Here is a 27,179-nt window from a genome sequence, read left to right on the forward strand (position 1 = left end):
TTACCGTACATCGGTCGTGATGTTGGAGTCTCTCACGACGGACACTTGTGTTTCCTTAATGCAGCTTCAGTCACTCATGCAGACACACCGCTGTGCCAAGAGGCACTGACAATGCACACAAACACTAACGCCGCTCACTCTGGGATAAATGCCTGCACGTGTGCTTGGAGCTGAAAGGCATATGAATGCGCACCGTGATTGGTGCAGAGCCTGGCTCGATGCAATGAATTACACACACGCTCTCTCTCTCTCTGTCGTGCCGACACACACACTCACACACACACAGAGGCGTATATATACACGCGCACGAAAGGGGGCTGAGAGGCAACACTAGAGAGACGCGTGCCGTAATGACCTTGGATTTTCCTGTTTGTCTTCTGCAACAACGTTCCTTCTCAAAGGGGTAGCGCAGATTTCACATGCGGCCGCTTCCATACACACTTGTGCTCATTTCTCTCAGTTACAGGGAAAGAAACAGAAGGGGGGGAAAGAGAGAATAAGAGAGAAATGTGCACTACAGGGAAAGAAAGAGAGAAGACCTCCCACCCACGCAATCTTTTCTCCTGCTCTCCACCCCCTGCCGGCATCACTCTCCCTCCTCTCCATCATTAATCTTCCCATGCTTCCTGCTTTGCTTACTTTCAGTTTTTCCTTCTATGCTTATGCAACTTTTTTTTTTTAAACCACATTTCCTTCCATTTTCTAACCTACCATCAAATGTCTGTCTTTTCCATTTTCCTCATTGTGTCATGGTTGGAAATAAACTTTTTCCTCTATCGGCTGCCAACACTGGTACAGCTTTTTTAATGCAAATAAACAGCAGAAAACATGTAATTAACGTTTAACAGTATTTGCATTTTTAAGAAGCAGCGGAACAGCAAAACATGTGAAATGTGATCCTTCCAAGTCCAATTATCTAAAACTACGGTGCATAAACACAATTCTGTACAGCAGCTGGCATGAAATAGTCGGATGGCAGAGCTTCTCTTCTGCGCATGAATGTGCAGAACAAACAGAACTTTTAAATCAATTCATGCTTTTAGCTGTATTACCACACAGTCATACAAACATGAAGCCAGATATGATGCTCACATAACTGCCTCGAATGAATGAATGTGCAGTAAAACCAGAAACCTCATTATGCTGCAGTGTCCTTGTGAGGCATGAGCGAGTGCTTGAAATACAATTTATGCACACTTAACCCTTTTTAGCTGAATATTGCCAATTTTTATCATTCCAAACTTTGGTTCCTAGACAACATTGCATGAATTTTGAATACTGACTATCAGCACTAAAGAAAGACAAACAACAGTTTGCTTTTTGGAAACATCCAAGATACTGCTAGCTTATATACAGTGTGAGAAAGTTAAGGCAAGCGCTAAACTGTCATTGCTACAGCAGGGAGAAGAAACTGGGCTACAGGCCAGGTTTAATAAATTAAAAGGTAGTGGACAATTGCTCTCAGGTGGAGTTACAGGCTGCAGCTTTGTGCCGAGTGACACTATCGTCCTCTGCCGGGCAGCACAGTGGCTCAGTGGTTAGCACTGTTGCCTCACAGCAATAAGGACCTGGATTCAAACCCTGGCCGTCCCAGGTCCTTTCTGTGTGGAGTTTGCATGTTCTCCCTGTGTTTGTGGGGGTTTCCGCCAGGTGCTCCGGTTTCCTTCCACCATCAGAGGGTTAATATTCCTGTCAGCGCCCCTGACCGAGGCACTGGCAAAAGAACTGGAGTTGGTCCCGGGGCGCTGCACTGCGGCTGCCCACTGCTCCTAGTGTGTGTGTATAGGATGGGTCAAATGCAGAGATCAATTTCCCACGAGGATCAATAAAGTACATCTTCTTTTACTGCAGCTTGGAGCAGATTTATCAAACACATTGTAACCTAAATGCATCTTATATATTTACTGTGTGTGTAATTAGTCACTTGTGTGCTATCACTGTGCTTGAATAACGAGGATAATTTCATAATTAAGCTTTGTTTTTTCCTGTTTCCTGTTTTTTTCCTGCCGGTAATTTAGATAAATATTTCAGTATCAGTTTTTCCTTTTAATGTATGAACAAGAAGTAAATGACAAGACTTTAAGAATCAATCAACACTGAGGCAAAAAGAAGAAAATAAATGAAATTTCCCTTTAATTATTCAACACAGTTCACCAGCAACCTGTGCTATGTACCAATCTCAGCCTGTGTTCCTTTTCAATGTTGGCCCACTAAAGTGCTCATGTATTCTCAATGAGCTATAAAAAAAGGCTGAATCAGAGCAACTCAGAGCAGGTCAAACTCCAAACAGCAGTTTCCATTTGGGGCATGACATATTTTTGTAAGGAATCATGGAACCATATGGACGAAAACAACTTCTCGGTGAATCACTGTTCTGTCCGAGCAATTTAGAAAAAGGGAAGAAGCCGGAGAGAGAACAGAGGAGGTGCTGTTGTCACTTACCCTTGCCAACGCGATGGTCCAGAAGGGTACGACAGTCCAGTGCCAGCCTCTGAGAGGCCGGGACATCAGGCGCAGGCAAGGGCATGGCAGGCAAACAAACACACAACAGCCCCACAAACACTCAAGCTGACACTACTCCTTTCATAAACACAGATAGCTTCCTAAGCAAAGCCAAATCCACACACACATCCAATTACAGATTTATAAAACTACAAGCAGCAGACTAAAAATATGTCATTCTTGTCTCACAAATCACCTCAGCAAGCCGTGCAGTCATGAAACATAAAATAAACTATTGAAAAGTAAGCCCTCTTCAATTTCACTAATTCCCTGACAGATAAGCTACAAAATTGTACTCACTCAAATGCATCCACAGCTGCTCAGTTTGTCTACATTAAACCACTACACACATGCACACATACACTTGTACTCAGTCAAGCCTGGACAAAAAAACTCCCATCTCCAACTTCTGTGCAAAGTTTTGCACCAGAGCAAACTCACAAATTCACTACAGTTCCCTGCAAAGCAACTACTCCAATGTCCCCGTCTTGAGGCTTCTTAGTAATTCATGTTAGTGCATAGGCAGGCTGACCGTATTAACGAAGAGATTAGCGATTAGTCCTTCAATAGCAGCTCTGCTCTCTGTGTGCCGTCTCTCTCATTAATAAACATCTCACTAACACAATGGACCTCACTATCCACCCGAAAGTCTCTCTCTGGGCGGGAGAGACAGAGACACACAGAGAGAAGAGGGTGGGAAGAAACAAGGAGAGAGGGGAACTATGGGACAGCCATTCAGTCAGTGGGCTTGAGGTTCAAAGAATGTGGCAATCAGCAGATGCCAACACAGGCAAAATATCTGGTGTGTGATTTTCTCATCAAGTTATCACAACAGTACCCTACGCAGCACACACATATCCATACACACACACACACACACACCAGGAACACTGATGGAAGGCTTCTTCCTTTCTTAGTCAGCAGTGATTTATTGTAGATTTTCAACAGGCAGCTCGTATAGTTTTAACTTACTCAGCAGTACATTTCTTCTGCATTGTATTACATTGACCTGAATGACTTGAATTATTGGCACAGACAGTGACAGAGCAGGTGTATAGTAGTTTCGTGTTGCCCACCTGTCATGTTGGATGCTAGTCACTAGGCGGCGTTTATCTTCCTGGTTCACAGAGGCTGAGAAAGGGGTGGCACCTCCGCCCCGAAATGAGTCTCCACCGGCGCTTCGAAAATCAGGAAAACCGCTGGATTGTCTTTGGCCTGTGGAAGAAAGTAATAAAATATTGTTGGTATTAGAACATGTGTGAGCATCAAATCACACGAGGCCTCAGTTTTCTACGTTTAGCGTTACCTGACCTGCGACAAGCAAATATTGAAATGTAGTGTTAACGTTTTCACACATCCGGACAGAAAATCAGAATTATGACAGTGTTTCCAGTAAATTAATTTAGCGTCAAGGCGAGCGATGCTAACTGATGTTACAGCCTCCTCTCTTCTAATAATTAGTGTTTTGTTGAGTTTTCCATAGTTTCGGTAGGTTGTATACATAACTTTACGTTGCTAAATCTGAAACGGCTAACTCGAGTTATTAAAATATTGGCACTGTATTAAGTTTAGCTAGCATTCGTCTATGCTACTAGTTAGCTAAAGATGCTAACGTTGACTTGACTCGCATATCGAGAACACCCTAGTTTATCAACACTCATTACTTACCATGAAGTGAACAAAATTTAAATCCTTCAAACGTCTTGCATACAGCCAGTGATTTTTATCCACCTTGACTAAAGTTCAGCTCTACCAGGACATCAAAGTTAAACCAGCATAACTGTACCACCAGCTACCAGTTGTTACTGGCTATGAGTTAATATGTTCAGCCCACCACTGGACAGCAGCTTTAGTCATGTTTGAACACATGCAGGATCTGTCCATTACATTTTGTTTACTTGATAAATATTGGCAGGATAAACAAAATATCATACAAATACAGCTGGTAGGTTAGATGCAAATAAGCAAATAAATGCTTCAAGTATCACAGTGTTTTATATATTATGAGTGTATTGTAATAATGAATTGTTGGGAAAAAATGCGTAACACCATATGGGTCCACGCCCCATTAAAGCTGAATTACTGTAAATATTATTACTGATGTGGTAAAGGAACATTTATAATTATATAAATCAGCAAATCACTGAATGTGCAGGGTTCTTATTTTTTATTTTATATAATACTGATTCTAACTTAAGAGTTTGTAATTCCCTTTTTATTAACATAATTCAGACACCTATATCCAAATTAATGCATAGATAGATAGATAGATAGATAGATAGATAGATAGATAGATAGATAGATAGATAGATAGACAATATGTAATAAAGCAGTGTAAAGAGAAAACTAAATTTAAGAGAACAAAATTCAAGCAGCAATGACTAAAAGGGATGATGCTATTAGTGCAAAACTATTGATGCTGGCCAGATGACTGGATGTGCCTTCTATGTAAAGTATTTACAATAAGTACAGCATATACAAAATACATATATAAATTAATTGGAAAAACACAAGATCAGCCTGAGATGTAAGAAGAATGTGCAGATTTACAGAACTGTGCAAATTAGGCTGATATGGAGAAACAAACCGGCAAAGTTACCTACTGGACCTGTGAGTCACTGCCCACTTCTTCAGTTTGTTCAGCAATGAAAGAATGAAATAAAATTAATTATAAGTAAAATGCTATAATAGAGTTTAATACATTTTTCTTAATATCTGTATTTTCTAGACTGTACAGATGTGGATGGGACATCCTGCTTTTGCAACAACTGGTAGTCTTCTTTTCTACCAGTTGGTGACAGCAGTGAGTCAAGGGGATAAGATTGGAGATTTTCTTAAATCTGCAAATTTCTGAGATTATCTTCCCTAAAAACTGTTTCAATGTAAGGTTAACATAACTCAAATCTGAGCATTTTGCAGGACAATACATCAAAATTGGTGGCCATTATGTGTCAACATCAACGTCACCTTTCTTTAAGTCCTTTAAATCTAAGTCCAACCTTGGTGGCTCTCAGCAGACCACTTGGCACGCCAAGGCATTTACTTCCCAGGGTCTTTTAAAGGTAACTAAGCCATCATATCCTTGAGTCTTTCATGTGGCTGTATTTTTGTCCCCCTATGCCTCCTGCTGTTCAGCCCCATTAGACGGCTATTGGTGTGTGACCACTTTGAATGGGATAACATCACCTAGGAGAGTTACATTTGTGCTAATGGTGCACAAGCTAAAGTTCAAAACAAAGGGTGTTTGGGAGGTTGCTGTCATGCCAAAATACACTAAGTAACTGCTAGTAGTGCAAGTGTCAAAATGCACTTTGTGTAAATCATGAACATCAGCAAAGGTGATGTGTAAGACCTCCGTCTTTAAGGTGAGGGCTGCTTGGTAGGAGGAGGAACCTTTTAGGTATCTGTACACAGGTGCCCATCATCTCATAATCCATTCATTTGAAAGTCTTTTTGATGCAACATATTTAAGATTTTGTATAGTCAGAGATGGCACAGTGCCAATATGAAAATGTACCTTTGTTTCACTTTGACTCTAACTGACCCATATGCGTCTTCACTTTCAAGAGTTCCGTATGACTGCCAATGAAAGTAAGCATGCCAGCACCGTCCAACTCTAGTCTTACACCCCACACACACATACATATACGCTTACACAGCGCATTTGAAACACACCAACAGGCACAAATAGAGCTCGGTGGCCAGTATCAGTGAAATGCTTGGCAAGCACGTAGGCCATAGGGTCAATTTTGTTGCTGGTTTGGCTTGAGTGCATATGAGAATCAACTGATTAGTGGACAGCCAAAGCAGTTAGACTTAATACTAATTAGCTTCTGAGGGTTTTGTCGTTTATCCTAACTCCTCCCTGAGGTGGACAGAAGTTCACAGGCACTCCAATTAGTCACTAAATAAAATTACAGATTGAAATACTTAGACACTCACAGACATTCGCTTCAAGTGCTTATAATGAACACTAAGGCTATGTTATTCCACAATGGTCTGCGCTGATTTACTCTTTCTACCTCATTGTTTCTAGTAACAGTGACATCTAGTTAAACATATTGCTTTTGTGCATGCTTGCCAAGTGTCAGAGAGCTATGCTGATGTAGTAGCAGTTATTGTAGAGCTAATTGTCTTAGACCTGGGGGCTATTTTTAGATGTACAGTAATCAGCAGGAAAGGTCTGAGCAACACAGTCACGTTGGGGCAGATGGGAACTCATTAGATCAGTCTTAGGGGCTTTGTGCGTTGCCTGGACACAATTAGCAAAGCAAGTCTCAAAAACTTTAACCAGCTTACAACCATAAGGATCAAAGTCCTGCTGATGCTATCAGCCCAGTAAGAAGTTATCATCATCAATACTGAGGTCTGCTTCACCACACCTGTTGTTCTTGCTGATATTTTCTTCTCTTGATCTGTGTCTGAGCTGACTTATGTTGATGATCTTTATATCATTATGTTGTGATTATGTCATGTTTAAAGCTGATAAAAATATACCGTCAACAGGTACATTTCTCAACTCTGTCTGGTTAATCTGAAAAACTTAAGCAAACTCATTTGTGAAAGAATAACTTGTTATAACAACATTAAGATGCATATTTCAATACTAAAACAGTATCCAACAATGCCACTAAATTTCACCTGCAATCATTAGCCGAGTAAACGATTAGTCAATTGACAGATAATTAAGCAACTATTCTGATAATCAATTAATCGTTTTGAGTGATTTTTTAAAGAAAAAATACAAAAATCTCTTGTTCCAGCTTTTTAAATGTTCAGTAAACTTAATATCTTTGGATTTTGGACTGTTGGTTGACACAAAAAAGACATTCTAGGTTGCACCTTTGGCTTTGGGAAACAGTGATTGACATTTTTCACCATTTTTTGACATAACCTTGATAAAGTTTGTTCATGAAGAGTTGCTAAGTTTATTCTAAGTCAATTTTTATTCATTTGTGTTAATATGTTTTTCCTGCATGGACAGAGCTAAGAGAAATAACATCAATAAAACATGGCAGAAAGCATAGTTTGTTTTTTTCACTGGAACACAGAGACATATCTGATGATCTTTCTGTTTTCAGGTTTTAGCAGCCACAGAGAAGCTATTGATGAAGTTGTGTAATGCACAATTATAATTGATGGGAAAGAAGATGTGTGAAACACATTGAAAAATGGTGAACCTTTCCTTCAGGTCCAAATTAACAAACATAGTCTTTAACAGATGCATAATTCAATGTGTGTTTTTTAATCATATCCCAAAGCTCATTCTGTACAACAATCACAATTGTTGCATCTTAAAAACATGAGTCAGATAGATGAGTAATAGTTTATTATGCCTACTCAGAAACACCTGATTTCAACTGCTCAGCAACAGCAGTTTCGTTGGTGTTGCTCCATTAGCTTGCTCCGTGTTGAATCACCTCAGGATACTGTTACCAGGAGGGACATGATTCAGCTTACTTATTTTTACAGTCAGCCTGGTTTCGTTGGCCTTTGAGGTAATGTGTTTAACTGTACACGGCCTGAAAGGAACTACTCACCCGTGTGTCTCTAATTGCACAGACATAAAGTGATATAACCCAGAGTATTTAGGCAATGAAGAGGCAGCACCCCTACTTTCCTTTTATGATGATGTTCGAGTAGAGCAGGGCCGTGCACAGACATTTTGGGGGGCAGGTGCTCAAGGGAAAAAAACAGGCACTGATAACTGAAAGATGAATTCACATTACATGTCTGTTGGGTCGTCTCATTGATCAGCAGGCAGTGCAGCAATAATGCTGCTGCAGTATGTACACACGCATGCACACACACACACACACACACACACACAGTGAACTGAAGAACCAACCAGAGCAACTTTGATCAATTTTATAATCAATAGGGAATCAAACTGTCAAACTATGTCTCATCATAACAAATCCTGCAGTTTTATAAGAATAAAATCAACTTGAACTTGATCTACACTTTTACATTCAGGAAGTAAAAGTCCATTAGGTTGACCTTTGAGTCATATTCACCAATAAATTCAGACTCTTTCTCAGAGTGGAAAACTATCAGAGAAAAAAAATTAAAACTATCAGTCTCGTCCTGCTTCAGCTGAACCAGAGAGGAAACTACCGACAGAGACGGGATGGAAAGAGGAAGAAGAGGGGGTCATATCACCTTAAAGATGGCTGGCAGGGTGGATTTCAAGGTGCAGTATGTAGACTTTAGGCATCTAGCAGATCGGAATTTGCACAAATGGAATATAATATTCATAAGTATGTTTTATTTAATGTATAATTACCCAAAAATAAGAATCGCGGTGTTTCCGTTACCTTAGAATGAGACCTTCATGTCTACATACGGAGCAGGTCCCTTCTACACAGGCCGCGGTTATAGAACCTTTAATAGAGCCTGCAGCTAATTGCTCCGGTGACATCTTAAAGCCTGTCTCCCCCAAAAGTCCTTGAAGCCTGAATACTGCTGCTAACAGAAGAGCTGCTGACACAGGAGGAGAGGAGAGGAGAGGACAGGAGAGGACAGGAGAGGAGAGGAGAGGAGAAGAGAGGAGAGGAGAGGAGAGGAGAGGACAGGAGAGGAGAAGAGAGAAGAGGAGAAGAGAGGAGAGGAGAGGAGAGGAGAGGAGAGGAGAGGAAAGGAAAGGAGAGGAGGAAACAAAAGCTAAAGAATAAGGAGAGAATATGTATTTGTTTCAGTTGCCTGACAAAGGAACTAACTAGCCTACCGGAGTTCACTGGTTTTCAATGACGATGGTATTTTACGCCAGACTAGCTTGCTTGTTGTGGGCTATATCCTACTGCAAGGCTGTATTGAGATGTTTTAATAGTGGTTTAATTTCACAACAGTGACAAACAATGCCGATGCTTAGGGCAAACACCATCATTACCTGACTGTCACCAATGAAGGCAGGTCAGGGAGAGTTAAGCTGAAGTGTGGGACTTTTCTTTTCCCTTTTGTCGACACATAGCCTACTCCGTCTCTACTGTTGCGGCTGTAAAACAGTGAATAAATTGTATGAGTGTCACACAACCCCCACGAAATGACTCGTTTCACTATTGATTAATTTGATTGATTATTTGATCCATTTGGTCGAATAACATTTGGAATGTCTAGAAAAGCAGCTGGATTAAATTATTTTATCTCCCTTCAAGTTAGCAGAGAGCTAACCGGAAGTTAGCCGGCTTGGCGGCCGGAAGTCTGCATTCATGCATTCATCTGGCTAGTGCGGGAACGTCAAACCCAACACCAGACTCTGGTACGGTGTGAAACAGAGAGATTTATCTGGCGGTGATAGGCTTAATCAGCATTGTGTGAACTCGTTTGGCAAGTGCTTGAATGTATTGGATGTTCATTTATATGTAACAGTTCTGCACTGCAGGTTTAACTGGTGGCTGTGACAAGGGAGTGGAAAAGGGAGGGGCAGGTGCTTGTGCAATCTCACAGAGTTAGAACTCAAATGCAGTTGTCGGGCATTACAGCTCGCTTTTGATAATTTATACCATGGGCTAAATTTAAAAACTAAAATAGAAAATAGAAAAAAATGCCTTGCAAAAAAAGGGCACTTATCTAGTCAGAGGCCAAACAGGTAGGTCCTTGAGTACCACCTGGGGTCTATCTGTGCACGTGCCTGGAGTAGAGTTGATGAAAAAGCTCTCATCGTAATGCTATTTGATTAAAAAGTGGCAACCCTGCTTTTAAAAGACTTGGTTGACTTGGCCAAAGAGTGAAAGCATTGAGTTTATCTTGGCGTCGTCTTGGTGCCAGTGACTACAAGCCAGCAAGAGTGGCTGCTGACTAATTAATCCTCTTTACACTCTTCACTGCTGCTGCTCTGCTTCATAGCAGTTACTGACTTCACTTCAAAACAGTCCAGGTGGTGACCCACAATGCTGCCAGAACGACTCTACACATCATGGCTCTCTTTTCATAAATTTTGGATACAGCATAACAGAGGGGGGACTCCTTCAGCTTAATTTTCTCTTTTATGGATCATGCAATAACCTTCAGATCTGTCTACGATTCCTGAGCAATGGAATCAGCAATTGTGGATTATGACATGCTGGCCGAATATATATGGCAAAAGCTGGACATGAGTGGATACACAATATGCAAAACAATGCAGGTCAGTTTCGTAACTGTACACAACTCTTATTTGTCCGTAATAGGTGTAGAGTATCGTGCACAGGGAGCCTAAATTCAAAAATACACGTACTAAAATGTAGAAAATAAGCCTGTATTTTATTTTAATATTGTTTACTCATAAGTGTCATAATCAGCTGTGTGGCTGGCATAGCATATCCTTCCACACCAGAGAAACTATAATGGTTGCTGTGTAGTTGAGTCACTAAAGATGTTTCCATTTTATAGCATTCATTCAGAGGTTTAATATACACCATTTTTCAGCTGTCATAATGACTTGCGTAAAAATATGCTTTCTCTAATACAAAGTGTTTTATCATATTCAGGCTGTGCAGTGTGGATTCATGGTCTTGATGAGAATCAGACTGTGAGAGGGTGGGACAGCTGCATCTAGCGCCAAAAGGACCTGGAGGAGTTTAACTCTGGGCATTAACCAGCTCAGGTCTAAATCTGGCCACCAGATAATTTGCTGGAAAGCCTTTCTTCTGGCACACACTGTGTCAACACGTGGAGCCTAGCAGGTGGCTCATTGCAACATGCTGAACGTTTGCAGCATACTCAGTTCTGTCCACATGAATCAGAATTTCAGAAGGGTTGAAACATAAGAGATTCAGTTCTTTTATAAGCTGTAGCCGCAATTACAGTATCTGGACACATGTCCAGTGTGGCCCAGTTTGTTGATTATATCAGGAGCCACAACAAGCTTAAAATCAATCACATGCAACATATTCACACTCACTAGATGACGTAGTGGTAAATAAGATAATAATCTCAAACCATCAATTGTTAAGAAGGAAACAAACAGCAATTTGAACCAAATTCTTCCATAGCTTTTACAATGAAATCATACATCTTAAATTTATGAAAGTGAACTGAATTTAATTGTGCCCATTTTATACTGAGGATGAGCTATGTTTAGGTGAGAGGAAAGTAAAATATTTTGCTCAATTTGTGTATTTGTGTGTAGTCATATTTTCATATGACTTGTCTCTTTTTTTTAATAGAAATGAAGATCTGATACAAAATTAGTAAAAACCAAGAATTGGCCTAACATGCTTAAAGGAACATTTCCATAAAATGCGCAGGTAGCTGGAAACCTATAGGCCTATTTATTTTTTTCCGTTATGTGTGAATCAGTCCAGCAAAAATAGACCCTTTGCTTAAAGATAGGGGGTGGGGAAAAAAAACGGGCGTGAGACAAGTGGCTCATGGACCCGGTTGACACATCCCAGTTAGAATTGTCTCCAGTAGCCCACCAGAGCCACTTACTGTGGACATTACGCTCCACCTCTACTGGTCCCTTTTTAAATTATGTCGAGCAGTGCAAGCTTTCCAGGTGATTTCTTTATTGTGTGTTGTATTGGTGTATGAGTGTTTTATTTAACGATTTACTTTAAAGATTAGAGAGACTGCTGGCAGGCTGGTGAAAAATGTGTTTAAAAGTCAGGTTAAAATTTGTAGTCTCCAACCTGAGATAACCCTGATGACATCACTATGACATCATCAGGGTTATTGTCTTAACAAAAAGTCACAAAAGACATTATACAACTGTTTTCACAGGCTGAGTAGTACTCACCATAACTGTCCTTCATGTATAAAATTGGTGGAGTGCCCCTTTAAGATATATTTTGCCCCCCTCATGTATGTCTTTTCAATATAATGCACCCCAGTACACCACTACCACCTACTACAACCTCAATATAAACATAAAGTAGAATTATCACCCTTCTGACAATGTCAACAAAAACTGAAAATGTATAAGCTTTGTCAATGTAGAATTTATGGCAGCGCTGTTGTACTGAATTGCATTAGATTGCACAGGTGTACCTAATTAAGTGGCCGGTGAGTGTGTATTATGTTGATATTGTTGGAAAAGCCTTTTATGGCACACAGTTTTTCACTGACGCTATCTTCTTCTCCTTTTTCTCTCATCTCCTGCAATATCATTTCCTCTGTTCCAGGCTGCCACCTCCTCCTGATCTGAGACCAACAGCTGAGGTCAGCTACACTCATCACCATGGTGACCTTCGCTGAGACAACACAGGTCTCCCCTATGGAGCTGCGTGAGCCGACCTGCCTGACCGCGACACTGTCCCCTGGGCTGCGGCGAAAAAAGACGCTGTGGCAAAATGCTGTAAAACACATCATTATCCAGCAGGAGCTCAGCGCGCAGGTGATTGATTATCCCATGACCATCAGTGCATTTGTCACGTCCGATCCAATCCTTTAAAGTGGTCTTTGCAAGTACTGCTCATAGATCAGTGTCCACAGCAAAGTTTAGTGATGATTATAAAGTACTGCATACCACATAGACCACATTTAGAAGTCTCTAGATGGCCTAAATAGTTTGGTATCTGTCGTAAAACCATTGCTGTAATGTTACAGCCTACTGATCACGTATTAGGAGAATTATATGGAATGTGAACAGCGCCTCATATTACAGTGAACATCAGTTTTCTATCATTTTGACAGGTGGGTGTGGAGCCAGCACGCAAAATCTTTGTGACAGACACCTACATGGATGAGATCAACAGACAGATCCGCAACAAGGCCTCACGCGGAGTCACGAAACGGCGCTCCTCCACATTCAGAGTCCAGCCTGCCCAGTCACGTGGTTCAATCAGCACACACAACAGTGTCAGGAGTTCTTTTAACGACTACGCCAGTGATGCCGACTTCTTTGTGCACTGGGGCCGCACTATTCGTGGTGTTTACATACCCACCCTGAGACACACCTTCAAGTCCCGTGACCTGGAGAGACTCTACCAGCAACACTCTTCTCACCAAAGACGCAATTCGTTAGCCATCACCAACATAATCGATGCTGTGGCTAAGCTACACGTATTGGTTCTGTACTTGGCTTTGGCCCCCGAGGCCGTCACAGACACTTTGCGTGGCTGCCTGACGGGAATTTTCATGGTGCTAGCTATAGCACTGTGCATCCTCGTGCTAACCTGTAAAGACTCCATGTCCCCAAGGTGGCTTCATTATGCCGGCCTAGCGAGCTGGCTGTCGCAGACCACACAGGTGCTGGGAGGACTGGTTTATGGACTAGAAAAAGACCCCTCGTGGTACGTTTTGTTCACATTGTTCGCCACATACACGCTGCTGCCGTTACCTCTGCTATGGGCCATTTGCGCTGGTTCACTCACCTCAGCACTGCACCTCCTGGTGGAGATAGTGCGCTGCTACAATGACACCATGCTTTTAAAAAAGGTGAGGAAATCAACTAACTCAAGTCGTGAAGAACGTTGACCAGTGTTAGTGCAGGTGTTATTTCTGAAATTTCTATTAATTCAATATCAGAATAAAAATGTTCCTTTATTTGATAACATTTATTTATGCTATTGCTTTACTGTAAAACTATTCTATACTACATTTTGGTCAAATTCATTACAGATTAAAAGAACCTTCTGAGCTGAGTTTTTTCTGTGTTCTCATATATATTTATATATAAATCAGATGCACAACACTGATTGATAACTGTTGTAGTCTACCACACTTCTCTATGTGTGTATTTCGACTTTGTACATCTCTCAAATTCATTCATTTATTGTGCTTATTATATTGACGCTGGAGTTCTTCTGTGGCTTTTGTTAGACAAATTTAAATACATAAATGGAAACAACTTTTTTTCTGTCACATAACAAAACAACATGTGACCACACAACAAACCAAATACTACAAACATATATTGCATACATCAGACATTATGAATAAGTAACTGCAGTGTAATTTGAACACTCACTTATAACACTCACACATTCAGTGCTTAGTCTACACAGGTGCGCCGAGGCCGTTGTGTTAAAAAAGACCCCACTTCCTATGTACAATCCTCTTTTTTTCAGCCCACTTGCATTAGGTATTCCTGGTTAAATAAAGCAGATAAATGCATAATGTCTCTTGGATGCAGGTGTTTGCCAAAGGCCTGCTGTACCTGGGTATGAACACAGCTGGCTTGTTCATCCACTACCTGACAGACCACGCACAGAGACAGGTGTTCCTGGAGACGCGACGCTGCATTGAAGGTCGCCTCAAACTGGAACAAGAGAACCAGAGACAGGTAAAGTGAAAACTGATGTTGTGCGATTATGTTCGACTTGGCACTGCCATTATGTGAGCACATTGGGGATCAGTGATCATGCTCTTTTAAGCAACCCTCACTGGTTTTATCACTTAAGGGTAGAATTTGAAAACTTAATCATACTGTAAATTTCATCAGAGCACCTCAAATTGTCCTGTTACTTGTGCATCATGCTGTTAATACCACACACTGTTTCCTCACACACACTCTAAATCTTACAGTATTATCTCACCAAATAGGAGCGTCTGGTGCTGTCAATCCTGCCCCGCTTTGTTGCCTTGGAGATGATTGCTGACATGAGCTCTTTGGAGAATGAACTCAATCCTCAGGAGTTTCACAAAATCTCCATTCACCAGTACAAAGATGTCAGGTACAGACACACACACACACACACACATACAAGTTGTTTTTTTAAAATGTTGACTAGATGTCATCTTTTTCAAATGGCAAAATAGATTTCCAACCAGCCTTGCCTAGTGTTCACTGGAACAAAACGGTCCAACAGAAATCTCAAATACAATTTAAATGTGTGCCACTACTTTTCTGTCACCTCTCTCTGTAGCATCCTTTTTGCAGACATCAAGGGCTTCACTCTGTTGTCCATGAACCTGTCTGCCCAGGTTCTGGTTCGAACCCTCAACGAACTATTTGGACGCTTTGATCATCTTGCAGAGGTGAAAACTTGAACGCTTTATGTGTCTTGGAAATAACAAATTTTTGACATGTCCATTCAAATAAGCATTAATTTTCTATTTTTTCTGGTGTCTTGTCTATTCAATATCACAGGAGCACCACTGCCTACGAATAAAGATACTAGGAGACTGTTACTACTGTGTGTCAGGGGTCCCTGAGCCACAGCGTGCCCATGCCCGTCATTGCGTTGAGATGGGTCTGGCTATGATCAACACCATACGGTCAGTCTAACAAACCTTAACTGTGTGGAGTCAATGAAGGGTTATAATACTGTCCTCCTACAAAACAAGCATCAGTTTAATTTCACTATCTTTGCATTGAAAGAAAGAAAAGCAAGAGAATGATATAAAAATTCTGGGTCTGGACTAAATCATATTAAGAAATTCAAATTATGAAATAGGAACATACTGTATATAAAGTCTGTATTTTTTAAAAATTCTGTTAGCTGAGGAAAAAAGTAAAAACTTAAAGGTCCCCTCGTCCCTGAATGTTTTAAGACCTATAAAAATACTCTGTGTGTAATAATAATGTGTGTCTGATATGTTTGTTTTTTTTAAAAATCAAAAACAGTACAACTTCCATGTTAAAATCCTTAAAATGGCATTTTCTACCTCTCCTTCATTGAAAAACATTTCAAATGTTTGACTGCTGGATGAAATATGTTCTTCATTGTAAAGTCAGTGTACAGTACCAGTCAAAAGTTTGGACACACTTTCCCTTGAATGAGAAAGTATGTCAAAACTTTTGAGTGGTACTGTATGTACACTGGAGGCTTCAAATTTTCAAATCACACTTGGAAAAGTTACCTATTGGACCAGGATTAGCTTCCAAACTAGTTGTGATGTCACAAATCATCAATCATGCTTCAATCAGGTTCACATTTTAAACTCAGATTTAAGTTGAGCACAGATAAACTTTACACTTTCAGCTGATTAATTTTATAAAACAGTCTTTTAGTATCAAACTCTGCACATACATCATTCTGCACAGTGAAGCTCAAACATCCAACTGTAGTAACAAGAAGGAAAAGACATTTTTGAATGGAGGGGAACTTTAATTTTTATTTATACTTTGGTGCAAAAACAGACTTCTGTTAAATTCTAATATAACAGTACATAACAGTAACCATCAAAACAATAAGCTACAACATGAGATAATTTTTCTAACATGGTCACCAAAACCAGGTATGTACGAAAGCAGCTCAACTTTGACATGGACATGAGGATTGGGATCCACTCGGGCTCTGTCCTGTGTGGGGTGCTGGGCCTGCAGAAATGGCAGTTTGACGTCTGGTCCTGGGATGTGGGCATCGCCAACATGATGGAGGCGGGGGGGATACCAGGGTGAGTGGTCTCTGCTGGTACCAGCCGCCAACAGAGTAGCACTTTGATGTAACACAATCGATCGCCACTTGAGTTATCACATATTTTCGCAATGTTAATGTAGTGGTGTTGTGACCAAATCTATAATTTTTCAGACCTTCAATAAGACAAATACTTTAACTTTTCATTTAACACATTTTTTTTTGTCAATATTTTTGCCTTGCAATCAGATATATTTGTCTCTCCCATTCTAAATAAAACTGCCCTGATTATTGATTTCTCCTTATTAAGATTGGATGATTGGAGAGCATTTCTTTGTAGATCACTAATAATAAATAATTTTCTCCCTCAACCAGACGGATCCACATCTCAAAAGCAACTCTGGACTCTCTACAAGGCATCTACAAGACAGAGGAAGGTCATGGCCGTGACAGGAGCGAGTTTCTACGGAGACACAACATCGACACCTTCTTTATCTGCCCTGAGGAGGAAAAGAACAAAGTTGACCACGTTGAGCCCCTCAGAGTCCAGAAAACGATCCGAACCTGGGACCCAGAGTTACCTTTTGGGAACGTCATTGACATGAATAGTGTAGGTGCAGGGCTTTGTGTTTATAGTCTTGTGTATCTAGTGTCAAGTAATAAAATGACACAAGATAAATCTCTGATTATTTAACCATAAAAGACTGAAAGAGAAGTCCCTTAACACTGAGCTGATCGATCTCACGCCATTCATATTCTTTCCTGATAGATCTTGGCCTCCTTTACGAACGGCTCACTACCTAACTTATGGCACTCAACCTCCAAGGAGATTAACAAACGCATCAAACATGCCATTGAGGTTCGAAGCAGCGAGTGCATGCACAGGGAGCACATCACTCCACTGACCCTGGTGTTCAAGGACACACACATCGAGGACAAGGTATGGAGGTATAGAGGCAGGTTCAGAGTGTGTTTGGTAGAAGGACAATAAGTTAAAGATAGAGCAACGATAGATGTTTATATACCTGAAAGAACCTGAAATGCCACAGAGCCAGAGACTTTGTGTGATCTCTTGTGTGATTTCTTCTGAATGTCCCAGTTTTCCCAGATGAGAGATGAAATGTTCAACTCCAACCTGGTCTGCTCCTTCATCATGCTCCTCTTTCTCATGGCTACCCAGGCCCTCATTCCTGCCCCTAGGTAGGAAGCAACCAACACTGTCGAATCAGAGCTCACACCCTTTGCACTTCCTATAGTTTTTATACGTTTATCAGAATAACAAGGTTATGGAAGGTGAAGGTTATGGATTGCAGCTTTAACATACTTTATAATAAATTCTTATAGTATCGAATATCTCCAATTTCTGGCTCAAAATATTGTTATAATTTCAAGTTTAAACTGGTCTAACCTAACTAAGATTTTGCATTATTGTAAGTTGTGATCATTTAAAGTTTAATTTATCCATGCTACACCCCCTTAAATCAACACTTTTTCCGAGTAATATTCTCACAAAATCTTACGCTTGTTTCTTAATTCTACCATTGATTAACATCTTCATGTCACTACCTCCTTGTTCTTTGTAAGCAGGCTGTTCCCCATCGTCCTACAGTTTTCAGTCTTTCTGCTGGCCTACATGTTGCTGCTGCTGTTGGCCCTAGCAGAAGAGTTCAAGTGGACTCCTCCAGCACTGCAGCACATCTGCTGCTGGATCCATGAAAACAACAGTGCCCGCAACCTCCTCACAATCACCGCCATCATCATCAACTTTGGCCTAGTCTCTACTGACATGGTGAGAGCCTAAACAAAACTGGGCCAGATCTACATACATGAAAATGCTCATTCAAATTTCTTTTTCCCTGCCACAGATTTCCTTTTTGTCCTGCTGTGCTTTTTTGCACATAAAACTGGGCCTTGCAAATTAATAAATCCATTGGAAGGCACAGTTACAGTTATTACATATCCTCCAGTTATTTGCATGATCCTTTCTTTAATGCATATGCATAAAGGAGAGGGTGCACCTCACCACTGATGAGTATTATTTTTTGTCTGGAATATCCTTACTTTCTAATAATGCTTTAAAAATGTAAACTGACAGAATAGAGCAACCTAAGCAGGATGAAACCCTGGTCACAAAATCCAAATATAACCTAAATATACAAAACATCTTGAATAGGTTATTTAAATATAAATCTGTTCTGTCATCCCTCGCTCTGCTTTTACATACTTTTTATGTGATTTGTGTGTTTTGTGCTGTGTGTCTGGGTGCAGGTATGGTGCATTCTCACGGACACAGAGGAGGCTGACATAATAGACAGGACCACCACAGCCTCACGTCCACTCACCGTCTGTACTTACCCTGAGGTAAAGACATGAGTAGTTTGAATTTGTACATTTTATATGGTATCTTATGGGTCCACCATTAATCTCACAACCATGCATTCAAACAAAATGTGACCACAAACATTTATTTGTTTTTTTTATTACTTTTTTTTCTTCAAACAAATGAAAAAACATCTTACCAACAAAAAAATAATTTAAAAATAATTACATTTATTTCTATAAGGCTTGTTCACGTGTCTCTCTTCTGATAAGTGACAATATCTTGTGCTATTACATGGAGTTTTCTTTTCTCACCATATTTGCATTTCTTACATGTCGTCAAGACACATTCATCCTCATTCTCCCTCCTTCACTTTTTTAACCCTCCAGATCTTTGTGTTGAGTGGCGTGATCGCCATGGTGACTTGTGCCGTGTTCCTGCGTCTAAACTCTCTGCTGAAGCTGGCAGTGTTGCTGCTGGCGGTGGCTGTCTACTCCTACCTCATCCACCTGGCCTTCCTTGCTCTCACACGCCACGATATGCTGCACAGGTCAGTGCACAGTATGCACAATACAAACTGTGGGTCACTATAGCTTAAAGTTTCTTAATGACTTTCTCTACTCAGTTTAAGAGTATTTTCAACACCTCCACTTTAGATACATAATTCTGTAAAATCTCTATATTCCACATCTCTTCATTTACTTCTGCACAGGTCTCACTATGTCAGGAGAAAAGGAATCTCCATTCTTCTAATGGTCATGTTTATTGTTGCTGTCTTCTACAATGGACGACAGGTACTGTTAGCCACAGTGCAGTTTTTGCTTTTTTAAGCTGAAATTAGGTTTGTATTTGTATAAGAATTTAATGTAATTGTGATATTAGTTGTGCCATACAGTATGGGTAGAGGAAAGTGAATTACACAGGCTTAAGATGGTGTTGTATCTGCTCTTTGCTCTTCAGTGGGAGGCCACTGCCAGACTGGACTTCCTGTGGCGTCTGCAGGCCCAGCAGGAAGTGGAGGACATGAGGGAATTGCGAGAACACAATGAGTGTCTGTTGCACAACATCCTGCCTGTGCACGTGGCACGACACTTCTTGGACCGGAGCATGAATGATGAGGTACAGACACCCTGACACCTTTGACCTCACCACTAACGGTGTCAGTGAGGTTGCACAACTCCCCTTATGTTTATTTATTTCTCATAGTAGTAATAATAATACATTGATATTTATTATATATAGAGCACTTTTCAGGGTACTCAAAGACACATTACATAAGTTAAAATGACCATAGAAAACAACACACTAGAAACATATGACACACAACATTAATCACACATTAAAAGCAGTTCTGAAAAGGTGAGTTTGATTGGTGATTTGAACATGGACAGATCAGTGCAGCCTCAGATGTGTTTGGGGAGAGAGTTCCAGAGGGAGGGGCAGCTATGGAAAAGTCTCTGTTGCCCCAGGTCTGGTGCTTGGTTCTGAGTGGTGGAGACAGGAGTTTAGCATCAGAGGAACGCAGGTTGTGTGGTGGTGGAGCAGGTCTATGAGGTAGAAGGGGGCCTGGTTATGGATGGCTTTATGAGGATCCACTGTAGAACAGGGGGCCAGTGGAGGTTCTGGAGAACAGGTGTGATCTGGTCACCAGAGTGGGAGTGGGTGAGCAGGTGAGCAGCAGAGTTCTGGATGTACTGGAGTTTACTAAGGACTTTGGATGATGTGCTGAAGAATGCCGTTGCACTAGTCAATTCTGGATGTGATGAAAGCATGGCTCAAAGTTTCGGCAGCAGAGAGGGCGAGTGATGGGCGGAGACAAGCTATGTTTTTTAGGTTGAAAAATGCAGTTCTGGTGATTTGTTTGATCTGTTCGAAGGTGTTCGAGGTTGCTGTTGAAAATGTCTCAGAGGTTGCAGATTTATGGGGAGGGAGACAGTGGAGTTATCAACGGTGAGGCAGAAGTTGTGAATGGTTTTTGTGAGGGATTTGGGGCCATTGATTATAATGTCTCATTTATCACAGTTTAGTTTGACGAAGTTGGCTTGCATCCGTGATTTAATTGCAGTGAGGCAGTTGGTCAGAGTGGAGTGAGTTGAAATGGTGATGGATTTAGTGGAGATGTAGAGCTGGATGTCATCGGCATAGTAGTGGAATTGGAGACTATGTCAATGGACGGGACCAAGGGGGAGCGTGCAGAGGATGAACAGGTGAGGACCAAGTACCGAACCCTGGGGGACGCCTTGGGACAGAGGAGCGGTGAAGGAGCTGCAGTTGTTGATACTGATGAACTGTTGTCTCTTTATGAGATATGACTTTCGCCAGGAGAGGGTAGTACCAGTGATGTTGAGGGAGTATTCAAGACGGTAGAGAAGAATGGTGTGGTTGATGGTGTCGAAAGCTGCAGTGAGGTCAAGGAGTATGAGAATGCTGAGGTGACCAGAGTCCATGAAGGGGTTAGGAAATCATTGGTGGCTTTGAGGAGGGCTGTTTCAGTGCCGTGATCTGAGTGGAAACCGGATTGAAATGGTTCAAACAGGTCGTTGGAGATGAGGTAGGCTATGAGTTGGGAGGCGACAACATGTTCCAGTTTTTTTGACAGAAAAGGGAGATTGGAGATGGGCTGGAAATTGCTCATCAGGGTTGAGTCCAGGTTTTTTGAGGATGGGGATGACAACAGCTAATTTGAGTGTTTGGGGGACTGAACCAGAGCTGAAGGAGGAGTTAATGACTTCTGTAATGAGTGACGAGATAGCTGGGAGACAGTCCTTAACAAGATTGGATGGGATGGGATCCAGAACACAAGTGGTGCTTCTCATTCTTACCATGAAGTTGGACAGCTCTATTAGGGACACAGGGGAGAACTGAGACAGGAGCTGAGCGAGTGTTGTGAGTAGTGAGTGGACTGGCCTGTGTTGAGAGTGTCTTTGTATTGTTGAAGATAGTCTGTGTAGACTTGGAGATGCACTGTTAAACCAGTTTTCTACAATTGACTTTCTGGGTTAGGGTCACCTAAATATACTAAATTTCATACTGAATTCATCAGCCCGTAAATCAGTCAAAACAAATAGTTTTTTAAGAATACAAGATTAATGTTTATTTCTTAATTTTCATTTTAGGAGCTTTACTCCCAGTCCTATGATGAAGTGGGTGTTATGTTTGCCTCCATCGCGGGGTTCAATGAGTACTTTGAGCAGAAAGAGATCAAGCATGAAGGAGTGGATTGCCTCCGACTACTGAATGAGATCATTGCCGGCTTTGATGAGGTGAGTATGCGAATCTGTACAGTAGATTCAGATTAGGCTACTTTTTGACCATATGCATTATATCAGCATATACATATATCAGGTATTGCTTTTGAAGGATAATGGGTAATTTGTGCAGAATACTATGGTAGAGATATGCAGTATATTTATCAGTACTGTAAATAAGAGCAATGAAAACATTTTCATTCATATTTAAAAGGTATGGTATGTGTGGATTGTATATATATATGGGGTTTATGTGGTATTCTCTCTATTAGGTGAATTCTGTTTTCACTGAGCTGGTAAAAATAAATTAGGCTGTGTTTAATTCAGTGTAAGTTCAACACAGGACTTATCAACAAATGGGATTGCAACATGGCTGCTATAAATGAGATTAATGTATAATTTTATCTCTTTATCTCTAAATGTTATCTGCTAAAAAGTTGCTGGAGGAGTCATACTTTCACTACGTGGAGAAGATCAAGACTATTGGGAGCTGCTATATGGCAGCCTCTGGTTTAGCTCCAGACAGACAGGTGGGAGATCTTCTTGTTCACATTATTTGTTACCGTTGACATGTGACTGCATTTTCACTCCCATGTTTGGTTGCTGCTTTAATATCTTTATCATCCTCTCTCTCTGTATTGAACTATCCATCTATCTCTGTCTCTCTCTCAGGATTCTATGGATGAATGGAATCACCTGAGTGAGCTGGTTTTGTTTGCACTGGCAATGCAAGAGACCTTGAAAGAGATGAACAGGCACTCAGCCAAAAACTTCCAACTGCGTGTGGGCAAGTGGCTGACCTCCCACTCACACACACACACACAAACACACTCATTTAAACAATGGATAGTGAACATAAACTACTTTCTCCAAGGATTTCTTGTGTCATAGACCTACTCTAAAATAAATAGTTGTCTGTGTTGGACTCAAACAGGCATTGCCCATGGGCCAGTGGTTGCAGGCGTTATTGGTGCCACCAAGCCACAGTATGACATCTGGGGGTCAACGGTGAACTTGGCCAGCCGTATGGACAGCACAGGGGTGAGTGGACGCATCCAGGTACCTGAGGCTACACGGAAGATCCTGGCAGAGTGGGGCTTTATCTTGGAGCTACGTGGAGAAATCTTTGTCAAGGGGGTGAGTAGCTGACAAATAGAGGCTGATTCTGTTCATTCTGTTGCTACTTACCAGCACTGTGTGTTTGTGAGTACTTTTTTAAAACCGTGATGGTTATAGAACCATTCTGGAAAGGTTCAATGTTCAGTCAGGTTCGAAGGCAGGGCATATAGACCCAAGTACAGAGATGCCATGAGGAATACGTTTAACTGCAGTCAGAGAAAATACAGCTAATTGTCAGACTCTCAGGAACACAGTTCAGAGAACACAAACAATCAATTTGACAATGCACGAAAGAGGCCCTTAGAGAGGACTGGCTGAGAGACAAATACTAAGCAAGAAACTGGCCAAATAAAGGAACTCATGGTGTCACGTTTAAGAGAAGAGCACTAATGAATGGCCCTGTGATGTGTTATTCACAACTTTGTAACTGGACATTTTCTGGTATCTTAGCATTCACATTTTATGATATTTTAAAAAAGGTTGGAGCAAATATAATATTTTTTATTTACATAGTCATTCATCATTTTTGAAAACAGAACAAAGAAGAGTCTTACTGCAAAAGCTTTTTGTTGTCAGTTGGCTATAACAGTGTTTATGATCTACTTGTATGACCTTACACTTGCTTACATGTTCTGTTTAAAGGCAATGTTGAATAGGCCTTGTGCAACCACACGTGTCTCCTGTTATTCTGGCTAATTAGACCTCTTCTCAAAAGTGCTTGGGCATGCACAGACAAGGAGGAGAAAATAGAGAGAGAGAAGGAGAAGAGAGAGAGAGTGCTGGCAATTTTTCAGTTTTCCAATGTCTGTTTTTCCAGTTGCCATTAATACACAGGTAGGCTAGGACTGATCTAATGCAGACCCAATACAACAGATTTTCCAGTTAGTTGGCGGTTGCAGTTTAGTTTGTTGTTTATTGAGGTAGTTGTACAAAGACATGAACACACCAGTTTGTTTCCAACTCTGCAAGTTATAGTGTGTTTCTCTGTTTCTGGTCTGGTGAGAACTGTGTTTGCTCCCCCCATCTGTGCCTACCATTTCCTGTCACCTATGCCCCTACATATACAGCACTGTGCAAAGTTGAGTTTGATACACACTTTTCACAGCAGACATTTTGACTTGTTATAGCAGGAAAAACACAGGTGTAGCTTATAACATTAATGATGGCTCTGTTCAATTTAAAGTCTCCCAGTAAGCCATCAAAGGGCCCATGACAGAATCAAAATTGGTTGTTATTGATGTTAGTAATTATATGTGTGCTTTTTCTTTCATGACATGTCAGATTTTCTACCATGAGAAAGGTTTGGGACCTGAACAAACTTATAGTATATCCACCTTTTAGAGAAGAGCTCTAATCAGTCAAAGTAACTATGGAGACACCTGTGTCAGGGTCCAAGAGATTTGACAGGTTTACATGGGCTTAGATGCAAAGCAGTGAAAGCAGTTGCTAAACCGCAAGTGTAGTAATAAACTGAGGAAAGGAAAACCAAGGGGGACATCTACTGGTGGAAAAAAAAACCCCAGTTAAATCATACAGGGACAGGTGTAGTCACTGGTTCCTCAGGTTGCATTGAGAGTCTTCTTCAAGAGGAAGGAGTGCAGGGACGTTACTGCATGAAACATTAGTGTACATACTACAATATTGTAACCGTATATCTATAGATGCTTAAAGGCCATCTGGAAGTCTGACCGCTGCTGTCATTGTAGGTGAGCGAGCGCCAGGGAAAAGTCCGCACCTATTTCATCAGCACCATGCGCAGTAAGAGGGCCAACGCTGCAACAGATGGCCGCCCGGGGGGACGGACAGGAGGACGCATGACGCTGGCAGGAGTTGTGTTTGGTCTTGTCCAAGCCAGACACAAGGAGAAGCTGAGAGAGACCAACGGGGGGTTCAGTTTGAAGCCCTGCAACCTTGAGTGCTGACGGGGACTTTTAGGATTAAAAAAACTGCAGGTAGAGGAGGACACAGTCCAGCCATATTGCTTTTACTGGTTTACCATTTTGCCATAACAAAATTAGCCACACAAAAAGAAGGTGTTGCTGCTGGTCATAGGATCCAGTTCTAATAGAGCCTTTATTCATGTTTTCCTCCATGACTGTGTCCTCCTCGGCTTTCCTGTCATCTAAAAAGAAAAAGAAATACTAAGGTTTTTGGACTGTGTTGTGCTTTAACATAGGGGGAACTCATCCATGGAGATATTTCTTGAGTTCTGAAGCTGAGCTAAAATCTTTGAATGCACAATAGAGTGGTGCGTCCTGAACTTTGCTTAGAAATGACTGAACTATCCCACTGGCCTCTTTTTAAGTTTGAATAAGCATCTTGAGAGCACCACTTTCTGTTTTTATTGCCATACATCCGCATTATAAACATTGTCTTCGGTTTTTAAGTTCATTTTGTACAAAACTAACAAAGGCCAACATGTTTCTTTTTGTGCTCCAGCAAGTCCTTGGACCTCTAAGCCAAAACACAGAATACCTCAAAACCAGCTCAACCTCTCATAGATTTCCAATGGCCTATACATTACTGACTAATTATTTTTTTACTGTGTTATCTGTCTTTATCATTCTTATCATTTTTCAGTACATTTGTAGGCCTTTTATGAGATTGATATATAATTTCTAAAAAAAAAAAAAGATATTCCATAAAGGGACTTTGGTCACCATATTTCACTCTATCAACATAATTCAGAAAACAAAAGTCACATTATTCATGGATTGGATGACGGATTTTAAAGCGTGCTCACATTTTTCTGTAAATGCTTTTCACCAGAGTAGAGCTCAAAATAAAGTTGTATTTCATGTCATGTTACAGTTTTACAGTGTTACAGTTTTTCTCTGGATTTTTGTCAAACGTCTGCATGTGACGAATCACACAGCAGTCCTTTCAGTTTACCATCTCTTTCATTACTCATTACAGTTATTTTTCCAACTCTCAGCAGTCTTCTTTTAAGGAAGTTAACTGTTGACCCCACTTTGCCAAAAGCACAGTTATATTCTGTGGCTCTGTTCTCACCTTACATATGATTCCTCTTATGATATACCAATTTAAAACCAAAGGACACAGAATTGTTTTTTTCCATTATGTAATGACACTTTATATTTTAGGTCTGATGCATATTGACAGTGTCATATGAAAACCTTGTGAATTCAAATTGTTTTTTTTTTTGTTCAACTCAAAAATGTAAAAAGAAATTGTTAATCTATGATTATGATTATGATTATGTTAATCTCTATCTTCATCCAAGTACGTAAAATGCTTCAGATTTATATGATCAACAGATTTAATGGGCTGGGCCTTCAATAAAGGCTGTGTTTTGTAAACAGTTGGCTTTCTGGAAATGTAATGTGTAACAACAAACTGCTAATAATGTGTTTCATTCATTTTCCCCAGGAATATTGCGCTTATTTTTTCATAATTTTTACTAAAAATAGTCTACATTTTCTGCTAATAAAATCAGTAATGGCAATGAAACTGAGTGGTGGTATTTCATTTTACTTTACTTTGTTTATTTATTAGAGACAAGACACTATAATTAACATATAACATCATATCAGGGTGATGTCAATGTGTCAGACACAAGGTTAATTTTCATCTAATTGTCCATATGATTCACTCTGATGTGATGTGAGACTATTTATTAAGCTCAGCCTCCCTTTACCCTGTGTTATGTGGAAAGAATAGAGACCTTGCATCATGAATAATGATGATACCGGTAACTTGTTGGGCCAAAATGCTTCCAAACTGCAAGTCACTGGGTTTCCTAAAGAA

General features: G+C 40.6%; 2 protein-coding genes across 4 annotated transcripts in view; one reads left to right on the forward strand and one right to left on the reverse strand.

Annotated features, from left to right (window-relative positions):
• Window positions 1-4,487, reverse strand: part of LOC121882351 (protein EFR3 homolog B) — a 32,838-nt gene extending 28,351 nt beyond the window's left edge. Inside the window, exons 1-2 of one of the 3 annotated variants that reach the window (XM_042390552.1) lie at window positions 4,171-4,487; window positions 3,579-3,717 (exon numbers count right to left, since the gene is read on the reverse strand). In XM_042390552.1, coding sequence (XP_042246486.1) covers window positions 3,579-3,585 — 7 coding nt within the window. In that variant the 5' untranslated portion in view covers window positions 3,586-3,717; window positions 4,171-4,487. Of the gene's footprint in view, window positions 1-4; window positions 216-3,578; window positions 3,718-4,170 lie in introns of those variants that run through there. The other 2 variants (XM_042390554.1, XM_042390553.1) reach the window with 2 other exon arrangements.
• An 8,123-nt stretch (window positions 4,488-12,610) lies between these two features.
• On the forward strand, window positions 12,611-26,868 carry si:dkey-206f10.1 (adenylate cyclase type 8). The gene is made up of 20 exons (XM_042391511.1): window positions 12,611-12,817; window positions 13,117-13,860; window positions 14,558-14,707; window positions 14,968-15,098; window positions 15,291-15,402; window positions 15,515-15,642; window positions 16,606-16,764; window positions 17,100-17,334; window positions 17,494-17,664; window positions 17,824-17,924; window positions 18,312-18,513; window positions 18,993-19,085; window positions 19,434-19,594; window positions 19,757-19,838; window positions 20,005-20,163; window positions 22,161-22,307; window positions 22,730-22,822; window positions 22,965-23,079; window positions 23,227-23,429; window positions 25,118-26,868. The coding sequence occupies exons 1-20, from the start codon at window positions 12,662-12,664 to the stop codon at window positions 25,331-25,333; spliced, it is 3,558 nt and encodes a 1,185-aa protein (XP_042247445.1). The 5' UTR covers window positions 12,611-12,661; the 3' UTR covers window positions 25,334-26,868.
• The last annotated feature ends 311 nt before the right edge of the window (window positions 26,869-27,179 follow it).

The sequence above is a fragment of the Thunnus maccoyii genome, chromosome 17, assembly GCF_910596095.1.
Source record: "Thunnus maccoyii chromosome 17, fThuMac1.1, whole genome shotgun sequence".
NCBI classification, from domain to species: domain Eukaryota; kingdom Metazoa; phylum Chordata; class Actinopteri; order Scombriformes; family Scombridae; genus Thunnus; species Thunnus maccoyii.